The sequence below is a fragment of the Lottia gigantea genome (assembly GCF_000327385.1).
Source record: "Lottia gigantea unplaced genomic scaffold LOTGIsca_14, whole genome shotgun sequence".
NCBI classification, from domain to species: domain Eukaryota; kingdom Metazoa; phylum Mollusca; class Gastropoda; family Lottiidae; genus Lottia; species Lottia gigantea.
The window spans coordinates 2,333,800-2,358,352 of record NW_008707617.1 but is presented as its reverse complement, the minus strand read 5'-3'; the positions used below and the strand labels follow the sequence as shown (position 1 = coordinate 2,358,352).

The 24,553-nt window shown below is 32.6% G+C and overlaps 2 protein-coding genes across 2 annotated transcripts in view; both read left to right on the top strand.

Moving 5' to 3' along the window:
- Positions 1-10,647: 10,647 nt before the first annotated feature.
- On the top strand, positions 10,648-23,925 carry LOTGIDRAFT_111606 (hypothetical protein; the record flags this gene model as incomplete). The annotated part of the gene is made up of 2 exons (XM_009049722.1): positions 10,648-10,792; positions 23,669-23,925. 2 exons carry the CDS (start codon positions 10,648-10,650, stop codon positions 23,923-23,925), a joined length of 402 nt encoding a protein of 133 aa, XP_009047970.1.
- Positions 23,695-24,553, top strand: part of LOTGIDRAFT_111776 (hypothetical protein) — a gene marked incomplete at both ends in the record, with an annotated part of 16,278 nt that continues 15,419 nt past the window's right edge. Inside the window, one exon of the mRNA XM_009049721.1 lies at positions 23,695-23,912. Within this exon, the coding sequence (XP_009047969.1) occupies positions 23,695-23,912 (218 nt within the window). The remainder of the gene's footprint in view (positions 23,913-24,553) is intronic.

Genomic DNA, 24,553 nt, shown 5'->3' with positions numbered 1-24,553 from the left:
AAAAAAGGAACAGGTGTTACAATTTCCGTATTTTCAATTTTTGACATTGACCTTTGTTGACCTTGAAGGTTTTGCATTTTTTTCATTTTTTTTTGCTTTATGTCTGATTAATCTGAAAAAAATTGAGCAAAGACAGTTTAAGAAAGTAAACAAAATGGTACAGTCAAATTTTCAACTTCACTTACGGTTTAAACAGGAAATCGATTTTCACTTCCGGTTGAATAACTTCCGGTGTAATTTGTATAGGTCAAAAATTTAGACAAAGTTATGACAAAAAAACGAAGGAAAAAAAATTCAATTTTTATTCAGATTTAAATGATTTTGGTGTCAAATGAAAGAAAATAAAAAAAAACATGACATTAGGAAGCCATTTTTCGATTCTCGATTTTTTTTTTTGCAACTCCTGGGTGAATTTTTTCAAAGTTTGAAGGGTCATATCTCGTGATCTTGACCTTTGGTGACCTTGACCTTTATAAGGTCAAACGTCATTGACCTTAGCTATCAGTTATTCGACCTCCGACATGTACTTCCAGTTTTATAGCTGTCCAAAAACAGCCAAATTTGAAACTTCGGAATGCTCTAGCATGTGACCTAATTAACCTAGAGGGTTAATTTTTCGGATTCTTAATGTGCTTTTCATGCCCTTTCCAGTGATATATATCAATCGTTTTTTTAAAGCAAAATTGAAATTCATGAATTTTTTAAATTTGAGTGTTTCTTTTACAATATTTCTGTCTCTTTGAGCTTGGTATATGTATATCTTATGATCTATTTGATGTAGAACATTGAAATTTGGAACACAACTAGACATTTTGAATATGAATTAACCTATGACAAAAAAGTTGAGGTGGGCATGGCACATCCGGGTTAAATTACTAATTGTTTACATTTTGGGGAAGGGGCATAACTCGCATAGGATACATTTGTTCAAAATGGAACTTTGCACACAATTACCTCACTATTTTATCCAGTTTGTGTTAATAGTTCAGTTGTTTCAGCTTTATAGTTGACTTAGATCTTTTGACATGTATGATGTAGAAGCTTTAAATTTGGAACACAACATAACATTCAGAATATCGATTAAATTATGCCAAAGAAATTGAGGTGGGCGTGGCACATCCGGGTTAAATTACTCATTATTGACATTTTTGGCCAGGGGCATAACTCACAAATTATACATTTGTTCAATATGGAACTTTGCATACAATTACTGTTGAGCCACATTGTCTTAGAAGTTCGATTTTTTCAGCTTTATAGTTCAAAAAAAGGAACATGTTTTGAAAATTCAAAATTTTCAATTTCTGACCTTGACCTTTTTTGACCTTGACTTTTGTAGGATCAAAGGTCATTTACATTGGCTATCTATTTATACTTTTATATTTGCTGTGCTATCTCAACTATTGTGTTGATGCGTGGGTAGAATAACGATATATATTCGATTCAATATACTTTATTCCATTACTATCAACACATCGTTACATGTAATCTTTTACATTTCATCACTGCGCATGCGTGACCTTTATACCTTTAACGTGACCTCATATAACCTACATATAAACACCACATATTTTCCTCTTTTGAAAAAAACTAAAACTTAATGTAAATATTGAATGCTTGTCAAATTATAGAAATCAGTGAACATTAATACTTTTTCCACTATGCATAAAAACATAAATCAACATTTCAGATTCAAGCACAATTTAACAATATAATATCAAAATAATATTGGAATGAATAGCTCTATGAACGTTAGACTAAATATTAAGCTATTTTGACATTGAGAAATTCTCGAAAGTAATAATTATACCAAGGATAAGTAAGATAGAAAAAACTCTTAGAATGCTTTACCAAATCTATGAACAACGAATGCATAAACAATATTATGAACATCTCAATACAATAATAATGTAAGAAAGCTTATTTTGAATAAACAATATCAAAACCTGGAATGAATGAGTATAAATGAATGACTTACACTACATCTCATAATCTTTCAAATAGCTAGGAATAAATCTTGTTCTACTAGATTGTCTTAAATTATCATCAAGATTTATCTTTGTATTGTTCTCATCAGGATTGCAAGAATATTGTTCCTTATTATTTCCCGTATCAGTATCAGGCATATTCTCTTTATTACATGTATATAACACTAAATCATCTGAATGCCATTTCTTACCATGCTTAAAGTTATAACATTACCTTCTATATTAACAATACATTTTGGTTCAGAATAATGAGAACTCATCTTATGACTATTTGGAATATTAGTAAGCTTAATTCTAACTAAATCACTTACATTGAAGTTATGATTTACAACTCTATATTTCTTATCATATCTATCTTTCATACTACTTTGTTTCGTATAGACATAACTAGAATATTTATCATTTTTAATTACATAGTCTGAATCTAGTACGCATCTGTCTCCCTGTCATCAAATAAAATGGAGATTCACCAGTTGTAGAATGCTTTGTGCTACGAATAATTCTTAACACTGTTCTGAGAGATTTTACCCATGTAGATTTTGATTTCAAGTTTGCTTGTAATAAAGATTTAATAGTACCATTTAACCTCTCTATAGCACCATTACTTTCTGGATGAAAGTTGGGAGTTCTTATATGTAAAATATTTAAACTATCTAAATAATTAGTGAATTCTTTACTAACAAATTGAGGTCCATTATCAGAAGTTATAGATTCAGGTATTTCCAATGTACTAAAAAGAATTTCTAGAAAATTAATTACATTACAGGAATTAATATTATCAATCATACATGATTCTGGCCATTTACTATAATAATCAATAACATTAATAAGATATTTTGAACCTTAAGGTGCAGTTTCGAAAGGTCCTTGAATATCGATTGCAATATCACACCAAGGATATTTTGACATTTTGTGCGGACTTAAAGGAGCATGTGAACTTTTTGCAGACTTGTCACTATTTGCACAAATATAACATTGCTTAACAAAATTTTCAGCATCACTATCAATTCCTACCAATATGCTACTGATCTTAAATTTTGTTTAGTCTTAACTATTCCACAGTGTCCTTTATGTGAGAGTTCTAATATGTCATTTATCAAAGATTTCGGAATAACAGTTCTATTTCCTCGGCCTAAACAATTATCATTGAACGTAAACAATTCATCTTTAAGATGGTAGAATGATAATACATCACCATGAAGAAATTTTTTAGCTGGCCAATTGTTTTTATTCACATATCCCACAACTTCACTTATCACACTATCTTCGCGTGATTTTTCTGATAAAACATTGTGTGAGATTTTGATAGATTGCACAGTAAGAGATTGACATAAATTATTTTCATCTATTGAAATATCACATATCGTAACACTAGCACGTTCTATTTTACGTAATCTTGATAATCCATCAGCAATGACATTAGTACATCCTTTCTTATATATCACTTCAAAATCATAGTCTAATAATATAGTTGCCCATCTTGCAATTCTAGCTGGTTTATGTCCTGAACTATCTTTTGAACTTTGTAGTAAAGTAACTAAAGCTATATGATCAGTAATCAGTTGAAAATGTCTTCCTTGAAGATAACGATCCCATTTACGAACAGCATATGTACAAGCCAACGCTTCTTTTTCACCGATACTATACTTGCGTTCACAGTCTGTAAGTATTTTGGATGCAAAAGCAACAGGTCGAATGTCACCATTTTATTATTTCTGAGAAAGTTCAGTGCCAAGTGCATAATCAGAAGCATCGCAAGTAACAAATGTTGGAAGATCAGTTCGATAAAATTCTAGGACAGGTGGTGAAGTTAATGATTTCTTTAACTTTTCTAAACTTTCATTTGTACATTTGTTCTGACTAGTTTACGAATTGGTTCAGTTATTTGCGAAAAATTGGGAATGAATTTAGAATAATGATTGAAAAAACCAAGTACACTCTGAACATCTTTAATGTTTTTAGGAGGAAGAATGTCTCTAACAGCGTCCATATTTTCAGTTAGCATTTTAACACCATTAGGAGAAATACTAAAACCTAACCAATTCACTTCCTGAACTTTGAAGAAACATTTTGATGAACTTATAGTAAGACCATGTTTACTAAGTCTTGTAAGAACTTCACAGATTCTTTTATCATGGACTTCTTCTGATTCTGCTACAATTAAAATATCGTCAAGCAGATTGACATCCTGCTAAAATTTGATCCATCATTTTCTGGAAACCACCAGGAATATCAGCTTATCCGAAAGGTCCTGTATCATATCGATATAATGTTGTAATTTCCTGAGTAGAATTACTAAGAGGTAACTGATGATAGGCAGTTCATATCCAATTTTGTTATATAGCACGCTTTTCGAATAGATCCTATCAATGTTTCAATGTTAGGCAATTTGTTTGGTACGATATATTTATTCACAGATCGAAGGTCAACACACAACCTTATCTTATTGATTTTACGTCTTGAAACTACGACTGGACTGACCCATGTTCCATGATCCACTTTCTTGATAATTTTCTTTGACAAAAGATCATCTATTTCTTGCTTCAACTCCTGTTCCGTTGCAAATGCTACAGGTCTAGTCTTTTGAGCTACTGTTATAATATGGCACCATCAACCAAAATAGAGTGATGTTGAAAGTTTTTAGCACGACCAATACCATTAAATACTGTAGGGAATTTGTTTTTAAGTTGATCGAAACTCGTAACTCTGTTAACTTGGAAAACCAGGTTAGAAATGTTATCAACATTCTTAGGTTTAACACAAATTGTCATATTTAAATTACCAATCAAATCTAGTCCAATTAAATCTTCGCCTTTTTTGACCACGTAGAACTTTCCAATAGTTTTTCTCGTCTTAAATGTCACTGTCCATTTAATCTAAAAATGTAAGTGTATAGACAAAACGAAAATGGTTTAATCAAAATTTTCATTTCCGTTTAAACTTCTTCCGGTGTAATTTATATTTCTCAACAGAACCTATACTGATCGGTAGCCAACATTATCACAAAAAAAGGAAGAATCACGATTTCGGACTTTGGCCACCATTTTGATTTTATATGCCATATGGGTATGTGGCTTTACATGCAAATGTGGACGTATATTTCCGTCACCCCTGTCCGAAGGTCCATCTGTTTGTCCATCCCTCCGTTCACATTTCTTGTAGGCACGTTAGAGATTACAGTTTTTATCTGATCTTGATGAAACTTGGTATGCATGTATTTATTGATGGATGTCTAATTCTTATGTAATCTTAAACTTCGTTTCATAACATCGTTTTGTAATTTTACTGTAGCCTGTAAACATTCATTTATTGTCTGCATAACAGGCTTACTTATTAAAATTCTTTCCATACCTTAAGAGTGTCAAAATGGAAGCGGCAAATTTGGTTCAATACTTTGTGAGGGTGTTGCAGGAACATTATTTAATGATCGGACTGGAGATATCTTAGATGTTATGAATTACACCTTTGGAAAAAGTAACATTGCCAGTACATATTATTTACTAAATATTGCTTTCAGTACATAATGATTTTTTAATATGGTATAAATTGTATGATGTAGGCCTACCGGTACCATTTAATTTAAAGGGCCCGGATCATTCTTGTTTTCAAACATCATTTCACCTTGACATTAATTTTGATTCAATGTCTCATCGCAGTACACACAAGGGGCAATAATTCATAGACTCATTATGCACACATCTAGTTTCACCAAGATTTGATAAACACTGTAGTCTCCATCGTGTCTGCAAGTCGAATTTGACAAGTTTTTACTTAGTCAAGGCATTCTGAAAACCTTCATCCAATTGTTACCAATAACGAACTCAAGTGAGATCTCATCAATATATACATGCATACCTAGTTTCATGAAGATCGGATGAGAACTGTAGTCTCTATCATTCCTACAAGGCAAATTTGACACTTTTTTACTAATTCAAGGGCAATAATTCTGAATCAGTTCAACCGATTATTACCAAATTCGAACTTGACTGAAATCCCATCAATACATACATGCATATCAAGTTTCATCAAGATCAGATAAAAACTGTAGTCTCTATCATGCTTACAAGAAATGTGAGCAGACGGACATCTCTATTTGGAATTTACACATTGAAATGTGGATGTATATTGGCGTCGCCAATCAGTCAGTCAGTCAGTTGGTCCGTCTGTCCACATTTCTGTAATGTATATATTGATGAGATCTCAGTCAAAAAAAGAGTCAAATTTGGATTGGACAGTTTTTATCCAATCTCAATGAAACTTGGTATGCATGTAAATATTGATGAGATCTCAGTCAAATTCGAAATTGGTAACTATCTTATAAACGGCTTCAGAGTTTTTGTCCTTGACTTAGTAAAAGCGTCAATTTAGTTTGTAGGCACAATAGAGACTACAGTTTTTATCCAATCTTTATGAAACTTTGTAATTATGAAGCTACTACAGACTTTGTTATCTTTTCTGAGAATGAGATTGGATGTATGTTACCTTGCCTGGCAAGATATCTTAATGAAATACGTCAATTGTTATTCAGACATTAAGGCTCATCTGATTTTGATGAATTTGTTGTCAAATGAAAGAACATAAAAAAAAAATTAAGATCTTTGAAAGCTGATTTTGTATTTTTATTATGCTTTTTTGGAATTTCCTGTTGAATTTTTCTCAAAAACTTAAGGCTTATATCTCTTGTCTTGTTTATCAGTTGATACTTTGATATTTGACATCTAATGAAGTGAAAGTAGAACAAACATTTGTTAGCAGGTGAATATTTTTATAATCAAAGAAGGCAAAAGTCCCCCCCTCGCACTTCCATCAGCAGACCTATATTAAACAGGCCCTGTATTCTGATTTTGTTTTAAACATCTAATAAAATACAAATATGAAGCTATTGGACACTTTTTTTGATAATAGGCCCTAAAGAAAATTTTCAAATAGGCATTTAGCTATAATTACACATGTTCATATAAAGCTCAAACTTTATATAGATGTTGACCGCAAATATACATTACAATTAACTTTGCAATATATAGCATAACCTCGAAGAAGACCTAGTCATAGTCGGCACAGTGACATAAGACCATCAATGTAATAACTCTATACGTTGGGCCTATTAAAGTAACAACGCTCCAGATAAAATCAGATTAACTTAAGATAAAAACTACTTTAGTTTAGCATTCATGTCATCAGCTTTTGTGAATCTTGAATGATCATGTGAATCTTGGACCATAAAAATTAATATCTTGCAACATGATCTTTTAAAAACCTCTTGGAATATAAATAAAATTCTTGGTACATAAATAGAAAATTTTATAGAATTTTTTTTTTTTGGGATATGAATATTAACATTTCTTTGTACATAATAAAACCTGTTGCACAATATATTTGTAGGAAAGTAAGTAAAACAACTTCTCGGAATATAATTAAAATTTCTGACATTAACTTTTGGGTGAATAAAAATGAAATACAGTCTTAACTTAACTTCTTGGTTTATAATTCTATGATTTTTGGTGTTTAATTAAAATTCTTCAAAATTTGAAACTTCCACATCTAATAGATCACGAGTGTGGAATGCCAAAATGGAAAAAAATCCAAAGAATTAATGAAAATGCGTACAGTAGAATCTTACTGACATCTCTCACATGCTTGTCATCACTGACTCATCAACATTTTACAAATTTCCTTGTATTTATAATCATTTAGTACCAATTTAAATGGTTTTTACAGGTGGTTACCATGGCAAAAATTTTTTTGAGGCTTTTTTTATCAGGTAAATGCAAAACAAAAAGGAACTAGAGCCACACGTGGCACAGAGTGGGACTTTGCAAATGTAGCAATTTGCTAAAGACCCTGAAAAATCAACCTTTGACGATAATTAGGTCAAGTGCAAGAACAGTCTGAAGTTGAGAAATTTTCATTATTTAGAAGATTCTAATACCGGTAGTAGACGTCAGACCTCACAAATGAAAGTATCAGCAGATAGCCAAGGTCAATGACCTTGACAAAAGTCAAAGAAGGTCAAAATCGAAAAAATGAAAATATCCAAATTCCTTTTTTCGAACTATAAAGCTGAAACAACTGAGCTGTTAACACAAACTGGTCAAAAGGATGAGGGAATTGTGTGCAAAGTCCCTTTTTGAACAAACGTATCCTATGCAATTTATGCCCCTGCCCCTAAATGTTAACAATTAGTAATTCAACCCGGATGTGCCATGCCCACATTAATTTTTTCGTCATAGGTGAATTCATATTCAAAGTGTCTAGTTGTATTCCAAATTTCAAGGTTCTACATCAAATAGGTCATAAGATATACATACACCAAGCTCAAAGAGACACAAATATTGTAAAAAAAACCTCTCAAATTTGAAAAAATCACCAATTTCAATTTTGCTTTAAAAAAACGATTGTTATATATCTATGTAAAGTGCATGAGAAGCACATTAGGAAACCGAAAAAAGTAACCCTCTGGGTTAATTAGGTCACGTGCTAGAGCAGTCCAAAGTTGCGAATTTGGCTGTTTTCGGACAACTAAAAAACCGGAAGTACATGTCGGAGGTCAAATGTCGAAGTTTCAACTGATAGCCATCCGTATAAAGGTCAAGGTCATCAAAGGTCAAGGTCACGTGGTATCAGTGTTTTCAGTTTGAAAAAATTTCAACCGGAAGTTGCAAAAAAGCAAAACTGAAATTCAAACGTTTTTTGCGCAATCGATTGCATAATACATACACATCTAATTTGAGCATATCAACATTTACCCTGAGGCCCCATTTTGAGTTTTACAAAAAGTGTGTTTTTTCAATATGGCGGCCAAAGTATCACTTCCTGTCTGGATTTTTTTTTCTTCGTTTTTTTGTAATGGCATTTTCTTACATAAATTTCGTTGACCTATTTCAATTACACCGGAAGTTATTCGACCGGAAGTGGATTGTACTTTCAATAATTTAAATATTTGACAGTTACATGTTATTTACTTTAGTGATGTCTCTTTGAATTTTAAATTTCAGATCAATCGATACAAAAACAAAAAAGTTGCAAAATAATTGCAAAATTTGATCAAAAAAGTGTGCGACAAAATTTCGAATTTCAAAATTCTGCAACTACTATCAGATTAGAAATTACAGACACATTCTAAAAATGAAAGTCCGCAAAAAATAGAGGCAAAAATGCACCTTTTAGAGCTGTTTTCAACTTTTTGCACATGCTGAACTGTGGCACTTACGGTTTTGCAAAAATGTTCCAATATATATTTAAGGAACACGTTGCCACTACAGAAGGTCTAGAGAAGTTGAATGGTTGCTGCAACTAGGCTCAGGAAGGTGTGTAAATTTCGATGGGACATTACGATAACAAACTGGGACTTTGCTAAAAGCAAAGTCACACAATTACATGTAGAATCCTTATTTGAATCGATAAAACTTCCAATTACTTCTAGAAACTATGTTTACTCGCAAAAAGCTAGTTTTTTGTTTGATTATGTAATACTTTGTTACCATAGAAACGGCAAAGATATGATCTTTCAACCCCCCCACTTAGCTCTCACCAGGGACCCTAATCAACATTATAGGTATGGTTGCTTGCTTGTAATAAGGCTTTGCCATCAAATTTTTTTTTGTGCTGTTTAAGCTAATAACGCCGGCTGATTAAAACACTTCAGAAGGCCCTATTCTTGACAGATTTTGACGAAACCTGCTAATATTTAGTATCGCCTGAAAAAGTTTGCAAGTACTAGAAGTCCGTCTACAATTGCTCATATATACTCTGGAAGGCACATCGAAAATAATTAGTATGAGTTATTGCCCTTGTTCTTAAAAACGTGTTCAATTTTAGCTTGTAGAAGGTTCAAGGTTCAATTTATGACAGATTTTGACGGAACTTCATGAAAATGTTTGTTGTGATAACAAAGATGAACCCTATTGAAAATCAGAAAAATCGAAAAAAAATTTATTGCCCTTGTTCTTGAAAATGTGTTCAATAGTTAGCATGTAAACATTTTAGACACAATCTTTGTTTGATTTTGACGAAATTTCACCCAAGAATGAACCCAGAAAATCAGAAATTGTGAAATCAGAATAATAAAATCAAACAATATTTTGTATGAGTTTTTGCTCTTGTTCTTTAAAACGCATTCAAGTCCGTAAACCATCTAAAAGGCCAAATTCTTGACAGATTTTGATGAAACTAATATTATTATGTATGACCAAAGGTTGAATTTTTCATACTGGTAATTGTTACTGTACTACCAAATATTTTTGTTTAAAATCAAAGCTGCCAGTGGGCATATATTATCTTTTCTGGGAAGCTATCTTTACCCTTGTTTGTGAAAAGGCATGATTCTTGCCAGGACAATTGCATTTCTGCAATTCCAACTGTCGAGGGATCTTAAATGTGCACAGTAAGGGGCCTCCGACCTACATCACTTACATTGTGTTTCAAGTATATGATAGATAAGGAAAAATAAAGACATATAATACTGAAGGCAGACCAATTCATAAAATAATGTTCAAATATCGAAAAAAAAATGCCTTATTGGGAGATTAGACTTTCTATATGCGTAACATTTTATACCCTTGAAAATATTATGTACGTGTTGTGTTTATGTTTGACGGAATCCGAATGAGAAAAAATATCTGTATTTGATTATAGTTTGAAATATTGAATTTTTATGTTATAGATGTCAACAGAATTGGAAATACAAGAAGCATTTTTACATTTTATGTCCTGTATTTTAAAGGGTTATCGAAATTTTTTAAATCCTATTTCATCCAGTCAACTGAATCTAAAAGCTACAAATGCTGCCAGTTTATTTGACATGCAAGGTATATTATTGGCTTTTATCAATTTTTTATTGTTATGTGATTACAATTGATTGCTTGTTTTTGTAAACATGTCAAGTGGTTAGTGTAAATTACAGGCTGTTAATTTCATTGTCACACTTGTTTTGGTCTATTTTTTATACCCATATGAAATTTCCGTCCGTCCGCCGTCTGTCCGTCCCTCCTTAAACACTCTACAAGGCACAATTCTTGACTGATTTCGACAAAACTTTGTATGGTTGTTTGTAATCACCCAAGGATGAACCCTATTGAAAACAAAAAAATCAGAAAATATTTAGTATGAGTTATTGTCCTTGTTCTTGAAAACGCTTTCAATTTGTAGCTCATAAATGGTTTATAAATTTCAATTATTGACAGATTTTGACGAAACCTGGTATGAGTGTTTATTATCACCCATGGATGAATCCTATTGAAAATCAGAAAAATCGAAAAATAATTAGTATGAGTTATTGCCTTGTTCTTCAATTTTAAGCACGTAAATAAATATTATGAATATAATATATTTTATGGATATAAGTTTCATGGGTTCTTTGTTGCTATCGGTTGTTCGTAGTTATGTCTTATTTAATTTACCGCTTTAAATTCATTCACTTCATCGATGCCACGTTGAATTGTTCTTCTCACTGAAAACTTTGAAAAAGCTTTCAATTTCTTGGATTGCTTTATAGACACACTGAAGATTCTTGAATTGCTTTTCAGATAAGAATTATTGGTAGTAAGGATGAAGTGAGATGTATCCTTAGCTCACAGCATTTCTCTCTCTTCTGACGGCACTCGTTTTTTGTTTCTAGATACATGTTCGGCTTTGCCTTGATGATGAGGCTGGTTGCGCTTTGTGAATTTATATCGCAGGATTTCATTGAAATTCTTATTAGATAAGTCCTAATTTTTTCCTTGAGAGATGTCTTTACTTTTAGCGATAGTTTTTTCAACTCCGCTTTCCTCATGGCGTATACATTACGAAATTGATGCCAATAACCCTTCTTGTTGAGGTTAAGTATTATTCCTACCCATACGCACACATCCAGAAATAGAAATTGATCTCAAAATGGCGTCTTTAGTAAACATCTCCTTTTTCATACTTGTAAAGAACCAGACGTGATCTCGTTAATCCCTGCAGTTAATGGAAATTTTAGTCATGTCTATGAACGAATGGGCGTCCCCAAACACTTCAAATGGAGGCTATTTCATAACGAGTTATCTACTCTGGTGGTGCCACTGTACTGAGCGGCATACTTTTTTATGGTGGATTGAGTTTTGTTTTGACAGTAGCAGATGAACAACAAAAAAACAATGCCTCAATATTGTTGTGTTCCTGATTGCTGGAATTTTGGTGGACCGCCAAAGCAGTGGGATGTTGTGTGTTCCAGTCATTTCTTGCAGAGCAATTTCCGTCCAGTTTCACTACTTGGTAAGTTCTTAAATATTTGGAATTGTTGCCTGATAGATAGAATAATTATTTATCACACTTCCTGACACAAATTTGTCAAACTCCATCGCAAGATTTTAGCAATTCAAGAGCTAAACATAATTTGATTTAGAACTTGAAGTCAGACTGCCACCCAGCAGATGTCAAAAATGGTCAACGTTTTGGGTCTGTGCACTGTTATGACTTGCGCTAATACCATTAATTATCAGGGTTTACTCTTACACAGTTCGGAAAGGAAATTGTTAGCAGTATAGTATCAATATCACTAATAATTTGGACAGATTCACCTGCCCAGCATAATGATAATTAGCCTACGCCTGTCAAGCACTGCCTATTATTTTTCCATTCAGAAGAGCCAAAGTAAAGTAGATTGTGCTATCACCCCATAAAGTCACTGATTTGATTTTTTCTCTTCCAACAGGTGAAATAAGAATTTTGAAAGACCATGTCATTCGAACAGTTTTTGATTTGAGACATACATCTTATTCTAAATTTTCCACTTCAAGAGACGACCGTCTAAAGAAAAGAATAAGTTCCACTACAGTTACAGCCCCTCCTAATACATATACTAGTATTACTACTGTTGATAGTTTGGAAGTTGCTGAAATTGAGATTGATAGTGAAGACCAGTCCATTTGCCAAGAAGAGGAACAAAAGTACGCAGATGCAGATGTACATTGTTTAATGACTTCGGCCAACAACTTTTCTATCGAGTGTTTAGAACAGATTCGAAGGCCTTGCAGTATTATAGAGGTTTTTATGATTTTGATGACTTCTACTTCCACAGGGTTCAGTGTCATATATAAGTGATTCCTATGACAGTATTATGGCTCATCGTGGAATAATGGTACAAGACATTTTTAATTGCAAGGATAAATATGTCAATAGACCAACAATACTAAAGGGGAATTAGAACCACACAAAGTTGTAAATGACCGTTGTGTTGCTTCTGCAAGAGTTCATGTAGAAGGCGTTATTTGTCTACATACATGTGTAATCTACCGATGATGTCGGGTTTCTACCGCTTTTGCATGTTGTCTACCGCTCTACCGGCGGTATACCCAATTCTACCGATTTTTTGTTTTTTTCTTGATCAAATTTTCACGGGGCCTACCGCTTTCAATGTCCAAATTCTTTACCATAAAGCAACAAAATATCTATCATTACTTGTATCTTGATCATCGATAACACGCATTAATCTCATCAGGTAATAATATTATCAGTACCTGATTAATTAATCCCTAATTAAGATAGTAATTTGATCTATTTTCACCCGATAATGTGTATTTTAAGCCCACGTGACACACTTTATAAAACAACATCCGGTAGATTCTACTTTCACTTTTACCGTAAATTTTACGGTAGCTCTACTTCTACTAAAAAACGAAACCTTGAAGTCTTCATAGTATTTTATACCGTCAATCTGTGGCAGTCTGATAGGCCTATATAACATAGACGTTGTTTCAGAAATCTTTTTTATTATCGGTAGATTATGATGCGCGACTGGATGTCTAATTCTTATGTAAACTCAAACTTCGTTTCATAAAATCGTTTAGTAATTTTACTGTAGCCTGTAAACATTCATTTATTGCCTGTATAACAAGCTTACTTATTACAAGTCTTTCCATATCTGAAGAATGTCAAAAAGCGGTAAATTCAGTTCAATACTTCGTGAGAATGTTGCAGGAAAATTATTTAATGATCGGACTGGAGATATTTTAGATGTCATGAATTACACCTTTGGAAAAAGTAACATTGCCAGTACATATTATTTACTAAATATTGCTTTCAGAATGTACCGATTTTTTAATATGGTATTACATGTATGATGTAGGCCTACCGGTACCATTTAATTTAGAGGGCTGGGATCATGCTTGTTTTCATTTCACCTTGACATTATTTTTGATTCAATAATTACTGAAGAATGACAATATTAACATTTTTTGGGCCCCTAAACTTAAAATATCAGGCACTATTTCTAGAGTTATTTTGCCTGAGTAGGCCTATCCCTATTATAGATTTGTTAATTTTAATTAAGTTAACTGTGTCATGTAGGCCTATGATCAATTTAATTAATTTACAAGGCTTAAGGCTTATTTTAAAAAAAAAATAATCAATTTGGAGTTTCAAAATCATGAATTTATGCGCTTTGGAAAAATTTTCCCCGACTTTTCACCAAATCTCCAGATTTTTCAAGGCAAATCTCCAGATGTTTTTTTCTTGACCTGTACACATGTATGTTTGTCTAGCAAAATCCTTCAAAATTCTAAAGCGTGAGTTACCACCCTCTTAAGTTCATATGGGGTCTTGGCGGGGGTGACATCATAAAACACTTAGTTTTAATATTGCAAGAACCACTGACTATTATGGAAATTGGAATGGTGCAAATCAATGCTATCAGTGTTCCCAATAAAAAGTTTAGAAACCTCTTTGCAATGTCTTACAATGGTGCAAATCAATGCTATCAGTGTTCCCAATAAAAAGTTTAGAAACCTCTTTGCAATGTCTTACAATTAGTTGCAAATTTTAATATCTATTTTACATAAATAATAATAAATTCCTATTCAATTAATTCCTATTCAGTAGTTCCTCGTTGTCGGATAAAAACGTTATACCTTGTCCAGATACCATATCTTCGAATTCGTCTATTTCTTGTGTGATTGAATTGTCTTCAGCATAATCATCTGCTTCGTCAACTTCATATTCATCATCTGATTCCTCAACTTCATATTCATCACCAATAACTTTTTTTATATATGTTTCAACTTGTTTTGATCTATTTGTTTCGGGTCCCGACTTTCTTATTGCATGTAAAAATTTTGAGTATGATACTAAATCCTTGTAATCAGCAATATAAACATCCCCTCCCCCCCATTCATTACATCTATTAATCCTTTTGTTAATGTAAATATAAAGTATTTTGTATCTATTTTGAATATAGGGGAATTTGCCCTAAATTTTATTCTAAATCCATTAAACAATAACCCCTCATCATCAATGATTGGTGTAATACTCTTTGGTAAATCTGCTTTATATCATCTAATGTCCTAATTATACCACCATATTCAATCGATTTTGGATCGGGGTGATCTTTATAGGGTGTAGGTTCTATACAAGGTGTGATTCTATATTCTAAAGCTAATTTCTTTTTAATATCCTCTTGAGTTTTTAATATTGGTTGAAATAGAGTTAGTAGATTTTCTGTTAATCCAAGTTGTTGTAATTTGTTTTTTCAACTTGTGACATTATTTTATTTTTAGCTTTAATATATTCTCTATTTCATTTTAAAATATTATTCCAATCGCTATTCATTTTTAAAAAAATAAATTAACATATGCCAATCATAACTCTTTAACCTGCAGGTTTTCTAGTATTAACAAATACATATCCATGATCATCTGGGTTTCTCCATTGAGTTTTACAAACCTTTTTAAATGTATCTATATCCATTCCATGATTTATCGACTGAATGATTTGAGATAAATCTTAATCGTTTAAAAAACAATTTGCATTTTTCTTAATAAACATAGCATCCATCCCGTAAAAAGATTGGGATTGGTATATGCAGTGACAGTTATGATGTCTTCCTTTTCGTGAAGAATTCTTGTTGAACAGTTTGACTTCATTGTGCTATGCATTCGTCAAACATTATTAAGTTCTTTCGTTCACTATCAATTATAGACAAATCTAAATCATTAACATTTTTCGTAAGGAAAACTTTTCTATCTGTTCTATTGAAAGATGGATTCTTTGCTTTAATGAAGTTCTCTATGATATCTATTAATTCCACTTCTTCTTCATTGTCTTCATAATATTGAAATATGTCTTGAACATCTTTCTTTGGTAAATATTCTAAAGCTTTGAGGAATTGATAATATGATTGCTCTGGTGTTGTTGTGTAGATATACAGAGAATAGAAATCTAAAAAGTTTGGTGTTGTCAACATGTTAAAAGTAAGATGAGTTTTCCCAGAACCTGAACTACCACATATACACATGAGCAAATTTTTATTATTTTATTTTGTTCCAAAAATCACTCCATCTCCTAGATACTAGAAAGAAATAATCCTTCTCCAATGTGTATGTTTTTTAAAAATATTACCTCTATGTTTGACTTTCATTTCTCCTGTGTTGATTTTGTCTATGATACTGTTTAATCCTTGTTTAACAGTTTTCTTGGTTTCTTCCCCAAATCGTTTTCCAAATTCTTTAACTGTACCTAATATATTTGCCACTCCTAAACCTTTTTTTGCAGTTGCTGCTTTATGTGCTTCCTTTTCCATTTCTAAATTATGTCTATGTTTGTCAGAAGCTATTTCTATAGCTGCTTTCTTATCGTTGGCAGAACTTACTGCGTCAGCTGTACCACCAGTTATTGCACTCGCTGCGGTAAGACCAGCAAATATCAAAGGTAGGAAAGGTAAAAATCCACCTTCCTTTGCGTTCGCGTTAATTCTTTCTAAGTCTATTTCGTCTCTGACTTTACAATATTTATATTTATCAATAAGTTTTTTAGTTATGTTGATTTTTTACCATTGTAAGTTTTTACAGTTGGTGAAGCTGTTTCAATAGCTTCTATTATTTTCTTGACTTAAGTTTCTTCTGTGATTTTTAAGGGTGTATTTTTTACTCAATTCTTATCATTCTTCTATCTGCTATTTTTATTAAATGTTTTGCTTCCTCGAGTAGTAAACAATACCCGGTTACATCTCCTTGTGTTTTTTCAATATGAATATTTTTTTTTACTCCTGTTTTGAAAAGATCTTCTTGGTGAGCTGATAGATCAAAACAGAAGATTGGATGATTAAGTGCAAAATCTACAGATTCAAACTGAGGTTGATTTCGAAATAATTCACACATCTTTTTATAGTTTCTATACAATTCATTATAATCCTTTGTGGTTGGATTAATTGTTAAAGGTTGGTTATGATATTAATCGTTGTTTAATCTTACTTGAACTTTATGGATTATAGGATCTTGATTTTGGTTCAATGCCGCTCTAAAGACATTCTTGTTATTCGTCTGAGAGTCTGGTAAGTTCTTGAAACCAACCATTAAATATCTTGCTGGTTTAATAGTATTGGTGATTGGCCAAGTAGTGGATTCTCCAGTTAAAGTCATGCTACCTACCATGTTACGACGAAGAAAAGCTATTTCAATATCTTTAGTCAACATGTTGAATATTCTTGTTTCTACTTCAATTGATGGTGTTATGACAGGTATATAAAGTTGGAGATTCGTTATTTCTAATTTTGCATTGGAAGCATTCTCTCCAAAAAATATCTTATCATCATTGATTTCTCTTTGTAGATGACTTTTATATGGTAATCCTATGGAAACCTTTCAACAGATCGAATAATGGATAGAACTTCCAATTTACGTAAATACCCCAACTATTATTATCAACGGTATTGTTGTACTGAAGTACTCATTTTTCGAATCCATAATTAGCTGCTCGTCCTACTCTTTCAAGTGTTTCGAGCAATAAATTTCACTCTAGTTTAATCTGCTTTATTTGGAACATTTCTTACCGGTTCTTTTAAAACACTTCCATCAACAACATCTGGTATCAAGTCTAAAACTGAATCGTAATTTTTGGGATATAGATTTGTTTTCAACTTTGTGTCAAAGTCCCCAGGGTGTTTAACCACTTAGACGCGGATGGTGGTCTGAGACTTTTCGTACCGGACTCTAGAACATAATTCTGTTTTGTTTGTGAGCCTAAAAGAGTTGGCAGAGGTAAGAGTTATCGCCCGTTCCATCACCGCGTCTGCAAACAAACGAAAATTCAATTTGAATGAAAATGAGATCAGGAATATGTTTGTGGATTCGGGATCGTCTTCAGATGATGATAAAAACTCAAGTGAAGATAGCAATAATGAATCCGAGGAATCCGATCAAGAATTAGAATTTGCAAGGGCGAATTCCTTCGGTTTTGACAGCTGTAGTGAAAACGAAAGTAGGCCTAATAATACTGTTTCGGCTGAATGGAAATGGGAGAAAATCGACAATCGTCTGAAGATTTTTTAATTTACAGGAGAGCCGGGTTGCAAGCTTGATAACATGAATGAAAACAGCTCTGCTTTAGATATATTCCATGAATTTATGTGTGAAAATTGTGGACGAAACAAATTTATTTGCACAAGCAACATCCAGACAAGAAAACCCTGCTAAAAAACCTCATGACTTAGAATGGTTTGATGTTACTCATGATGAACTTATTGTTTTTTTAGCCGTTACGATTTTGTGTGGTATTGTACGTAAACCAGAAATTGAGATGTATTGGAGTAGGGATCCCCAGATTGAAATTTCCTTTTTCCCAGATATCATACCACGTGACAGATATACAAGTATTCTTCGTAAACTCCACTTCAACAATAATGAAGAAGATGAAGGCACTGATAGACTTTCAGCTTACCATATGTACCATCACAGGATATTTCCATTGATGAATCACTTATGAAGTTTCATGGTAGACTTGGATTCAAGCAATACAACCCATCTAAGCGTGCCAGATTTGGAATAAATCTATACAAATTAAACCAATCAAATGGTCCTGCATCTGGATACACATGGAATTTCAAGATATACACTGGACAGGACACAGATGCAAGTGAATTGCCAGCTAGTACAAAGGTTGTTATGGATGTCAGTAAAGATCTACTTGGATTTGGATACAACATCTATGTTGACAACTGGTATACAAGCCCCGATCTCATTGCTCAGCTGAATACCCAGAAAACAAATGCATGTTGAACTGTTCGTTTAAATCGTAAGAATATTCCAAGAGACATATCAAATGAGAAACTCAAAAGGGGTGAAATAACATTTCAAACATCAAATAACACACTTTTGCTTGTTTGGAAGGACAAAAAAGATGTTAAAATGCTGACAACTATGCATGATGCAAAGATGGTGGATACTGGAAAAACAGATCGCAGAACCAATTTACCCATTTTGAAACCAGCCTGTGTTTTGTCTTACAACAATGGTATGGGTGGAACAGACAGGTCTGACCAGTTAGCTGCTACTTGTAAATCTGTGCGTAAACACGTGAAATGGTATAAGAAATTGTTTTATTACTTGCTGGATTTGACAATCATACACTCATTTTTGCTGCACAAAGCTTTGGGTGGGAAATCATCACTTCTAGATTTCAAGCTATCCCTTGTATCTCAACTAATTGAAAGCTGCCGTATACCAACTTATTGTTCAAATGGTAGGCCTCACTCCTTACCAAGTCCATGCCTACAGGGAAGACATTTCCTAAAAAAGTACCCTACAAAAAGATGTGAAGTCTGTGCTAAAAGTGGACTAAGAACTGAGTCGCTTTATATGTGTGAACGGTGTGAAGTTCCTCTTTGTGTTGTGCCATGTTTCAAAAGTTTTCACACTAAAGTAAATTATCGCATTCAAAATGAACAGTGAATTAGCTGTAGTTGTTATGTCCAACATGTTTTATTCGAAATGAACATAGCTGTAGTTGTTATATTCAAAATGCTTTATTCAAGTTGTTAGTTGTTATAGATTTTTGGTCCAAAATGAAGAGTAAATTTAGCTGTACGCGTCGTTGTTATATTAAAAATGTTATATTTAAAATGAATAGTTAATTAGCTGCAGTTATTATATTCAAAATGAACACTTAATTGTTTGTAGTTGTTATTGATTAGATTTTGTGCCATTGCATGAACTAGTCAATTGTTGTATATTATTTGCATTAAATTATTGAGATATAATATTTATTTGAAATGTGATAACTTGAAATATTTGCGCTAAATATTTACATGGAATAAACTCTTGTATTATATAGATAAATATATTCTTTTTCTCAACTGTTACAATGATCAAAAACTAAAATTATTCTTATCCATAATACTCAAATAATACATATTTGATTATTTTTTGGAAAATATAAGCTGACTTAAGATTTTTTCCAAAATAAAAAAATTGTTTTTTTTTTTTCAAATTATTCCGTATTAGAGAAAAACTGAAATTACAGGAATTCTTATCCATAATACTAACTTTATATCACCATTTTTTGAAAATATAATTATATTTTATATTTTGCATAAAAAAAAAAAAAAAAAAATTTTCAAAATTAATCCCGTTTTTGAGCAAAATTTATTATGGTAATCCCGCTCCCAAGTGGTTAATGGTTTCTATAGGATTTGAACCAGCTTCCAAAACCATGTCGCTAAATAAAGATGGAAAGAAATTGTTTTCTAACGTTGTATTAGTTTGTGGAACCCGATTTTCATTGGGAGTTCCATCTTTAATTTTGAAATCACATCTGAAATAAGCATTGGTAAGAAGCAACCAATTTGATAATGAATTTATTACAAAGGTAATTCTACCACCATCATTCAACTCGGAGATGATAATATAATCCTCTTTTTTCTTGTTAAATGAATAACGAATTGGATCTTATAATCTAAAGATAGGATCTACTATGTAATTTTTATTAGCCATTTTTAAGGTTTAAAATTCGAGTAGAAATTGTGGTCTGTTTTTCAAAACAAGAAACATGAAATGTAGGGTGAATAGGTCTTTTTTGGGTGTGAATTGATGGAATGTAGAGTGTATAGGTCTTTTTTTGGGAGCTCATAGATTGGATGCAATTTTCCCCATGGAATGAAATGGAATGGGGGAAAGTGCGTCCAATCTAATAGCTAAGTAATCATGATCCATGACTGCTGCCTTCGGATACAAAAACCTCATTGTTATATCTTTCGATGTATTGGAGCAATAGTTGATAAAAGCACTCTGAATATGATCTTGATATCCAGGCAGATTGCGATACTTTGCTGGTCATGGATCATTCATCAACATAATTCTCATTAGTTTTAATGAAATGACTCAACATTAACAACACTGAAGCCACATGTTTACAGGTTCCGTGAGGTCTTTAACCCGCCAGACAATCACAATGAGTGTTGAGTATTTCCCCCGTTTGTGACTAGATCTCAACTTGAATTTAAACATAAATTTATAAGCATCGAATGTCTGATCAATGTTCCTCAGCCTACTGGCTGATCATTACAGCTATGTGTCAACATTGCTCAAGTACTCAACTGTGAACTTAATATTCTAAGCATAAGTGGAAACATTGACATTTTAACTTTTAACATTTAACATTCCAAAAGCCACTCCCCCTTTCTAGAGCCTTCATATGACAACTCGCTTGCTTATCTGTGGCAAGACGATACTGGAAATAGCCATTAATGACAGATCTGTTCAGGTTTGGCAAAGATTTCTGGTGGTGAAGCTGTAATTGCTGGAATCCACTTTCTGACCAAATGGGATGGCATTTCTGTCATAGGATTTAAGTCCAAGAAAAGAAAGCAAAAGTATTAATTAAATCTATGACATTATAGGCCTACAGGTTCGAGACAAAAGGCTTTTGTCAAAATACTGTGGCATATAATTCATCATATAAATTATTATTATACAGTTTAATTTTTTATATTCTAGATATTGGCTTATTGTTGTACTGAGGTACACTGTCTCTCTGTGGTGACTGGCAGTGAGTTAGAGTAGTATGGGGCTAGATCTATATTCATTGGGCTAAACAAGGATCAGACTTCCCGTAATATAGTAATATTCACTCACCTTTCTATCAGTGTACCTTTTCTTCCAGTGGTTTCGTTTTCGTAACTCTGTCAAGCTAGCAGAAGACGACGACATCACTGAATCTGTCTAATCACGGGGCAAGTACTACTACTAGTACAGCCACGACATCTGTTGCCAAGGGAAGATAACTCTTTATGAAATAGCTCCATTGAATCTTGTTAGATCTTGTTAAACGATTTTAGAGATTATAGGATAGGCAATTAAATATCATGATGAGATCTACAGCATTCTTTGGTAAGAGAATTATTAGGTTAGGGAGAGGACTATGGCCAGAAAAGAGTATTTACCAGGCTTGGTGTGACAAGTAAAGATTTTACCAGGCTTGGTGTGCTTTGTTTTCCTAAAATATTTTTATCTTTAATATTTGATCTTTGATCTTTATGACTTTAGTACCACCAGGCTTGGTGTTGTATTCCTTCTATACCAGGCGTGGTGTTTTTTTGAAAATATTTTTGACCAGTCTTGGTGTTTTTATACTAGCTGAGTTAGCATCTGTGTATGGTTTGAAGGCTTTCAACTTTTACGATACACAATTTGCACTTGTACGTCAGCAGGAAATTCTGTGAATTCATTTATTGATCCTAGTTTCACAGAGGTATCTTGTGATTCAATTGATAGGGTGGTCCAGTTAGTGAAACAGAATGTAGGGGTTCACTCATGGCAAAGACAGATATTTAAAATGCTTATCGTCTCCTAACAATTTGCCCTAATGACTATAATTTATAAGGTTGAACAATTCCATTGCATGGAAAAACTTACTTCTTTGCCGATATGTTCTTGCCTATGGGTCTAAAGATAAGCTGTCATGCATTTGAACGTTTCAGCACGGCCATTCATTGGATAATGGAATCCAAATCTGAGCCATGGCTTGATGCACACCTACAGTCGATCTATCAGAACTTGCTTCGATTTTGAATACTTCGGCTTCCCTGCTTATAAGAAATGTATTGGCTCCTTCTTCTTGTGAATTGTCACTGGGTTAAATTTATACAATTTTGCATTAAGAAAGGTTTATCTCCAGTTTTTCCTTTTAAAACAATTCTGATATGTAACTTTTAGCATATTTATTTGAATCTGGATATGCTCCAAGATCAATTGCATCGTGTGCATCAGTAATTGCATTTGTTCAAAAGTCTCTTGGGTTTCTGGACACAAACTCTTTTAAGATACAAAATTTATTGAAAGGTTCAAGGCGTTTGAGTGGATCAAATGAGTCTTGATTGCACATGTATTTCTAAAAAATGGTAAGTCTGCTTCTGGAATTCCTCAAATTTTGTTCACGTGAATCAGGTCCTTTGTTTAAATTTCTAGTGGGGCTCGGTGGCTGATTAGACATTAATACTCTGGAAGGCACAATTCTTGATGGATTTTGACCAAACTTGGTGTGAGTATCACCCAAGGATGAACCCTATTGAAAATCAGAAAAATCGAAAAAATATTTATGAGTTATTCCCCTTAAAAACGCGTTAAAGTCATAGCCTGTAAACACTTTAGAAGGCCCAATTCTAGACAGATTTTGATGAAACTTGGTACTATAATCTAGTATCGAAAGTTCAAAAAAAGTGTATGTCTGAAGGTTGAATATTTCATACTTGGAATTGTTACTGTACTGTCAAATATTTTTTTTAATTCAAAGCTGTCAGTGGGCGTGTTTGAAATACACAGTACATTTATTTTACATAGTAGGCTATCAACTCTAAAGCACTTTTAAAAAATAATTCTATGTCACAAAATAATAACAAATTCTATATTCTATTCACGAACACAAAAATATCACAAAAATATCGTCCTTATTTTAAGGCACTTATTACAAAATAATTCATACTATGTTGTTTTTTGTAGGGTTTGTAAAGAGTCGAGATAAGGCTTATGCTAAATTCTTCAACCAAGTATTGAAAACTCAAATGTTTATTAGATTCGTTGAAGAAAGATCATTTGTATCTGAAAATGATGCTAGTCTAGCTTTCTTTGATGAATGTGCAGAAAAAGTTGATGATCTTAAAGATGAACCACAGTTAATTGAGATGGACAGCACACATACAAGGTATGTAAAATAAATAAACCAAGTACTAACTATCAAACCAAAAACGAAACCCAAAATCCAAAAACATTTTTGCAAAACATTGGTAGCAGCAAATGAACTCTTCACATTAGGAAGTATATCAATCATAAGTGAGTAAGTATTTTATAATGAAAAGTGGTATCAGGTGTCTAGAAGAGTAAGCATACCTTGTCTGATAAGTTCAAGAGATGTAACTGATAAAAATATCTTTATTCAATTTCAATAGTTTTGGAACTGTTCACAAATGATCAAAAAATTGTTAAAGTTTGACAGATTTAATGAAATAATAATAAAAGCAAAATCAGAATGCCATTTACTTGGGCGGAAGTTGACAAAACAAAGCTATCATGTGATACAAATATAACTTACTGACATATATCAAGATGACAAGAAATGTTGAAACATTCGCATCTATTTTATGATGAAAAGTGGCACCAAGTGATCAGAAGAGAAGGCAATCCTGCGACCTTTTACAGGGTCAACTCTTAGCTTAAGTTTCTTTTATATAAATCTACTATTGTATAAACAAAGTAAAAAGTTTTTTGAAATTTTTGAATTAAATGCTTCATAGACGGAAAATCAATGATGTAAGCTTACCGATTCTATTGGAATACCTTGGCTTG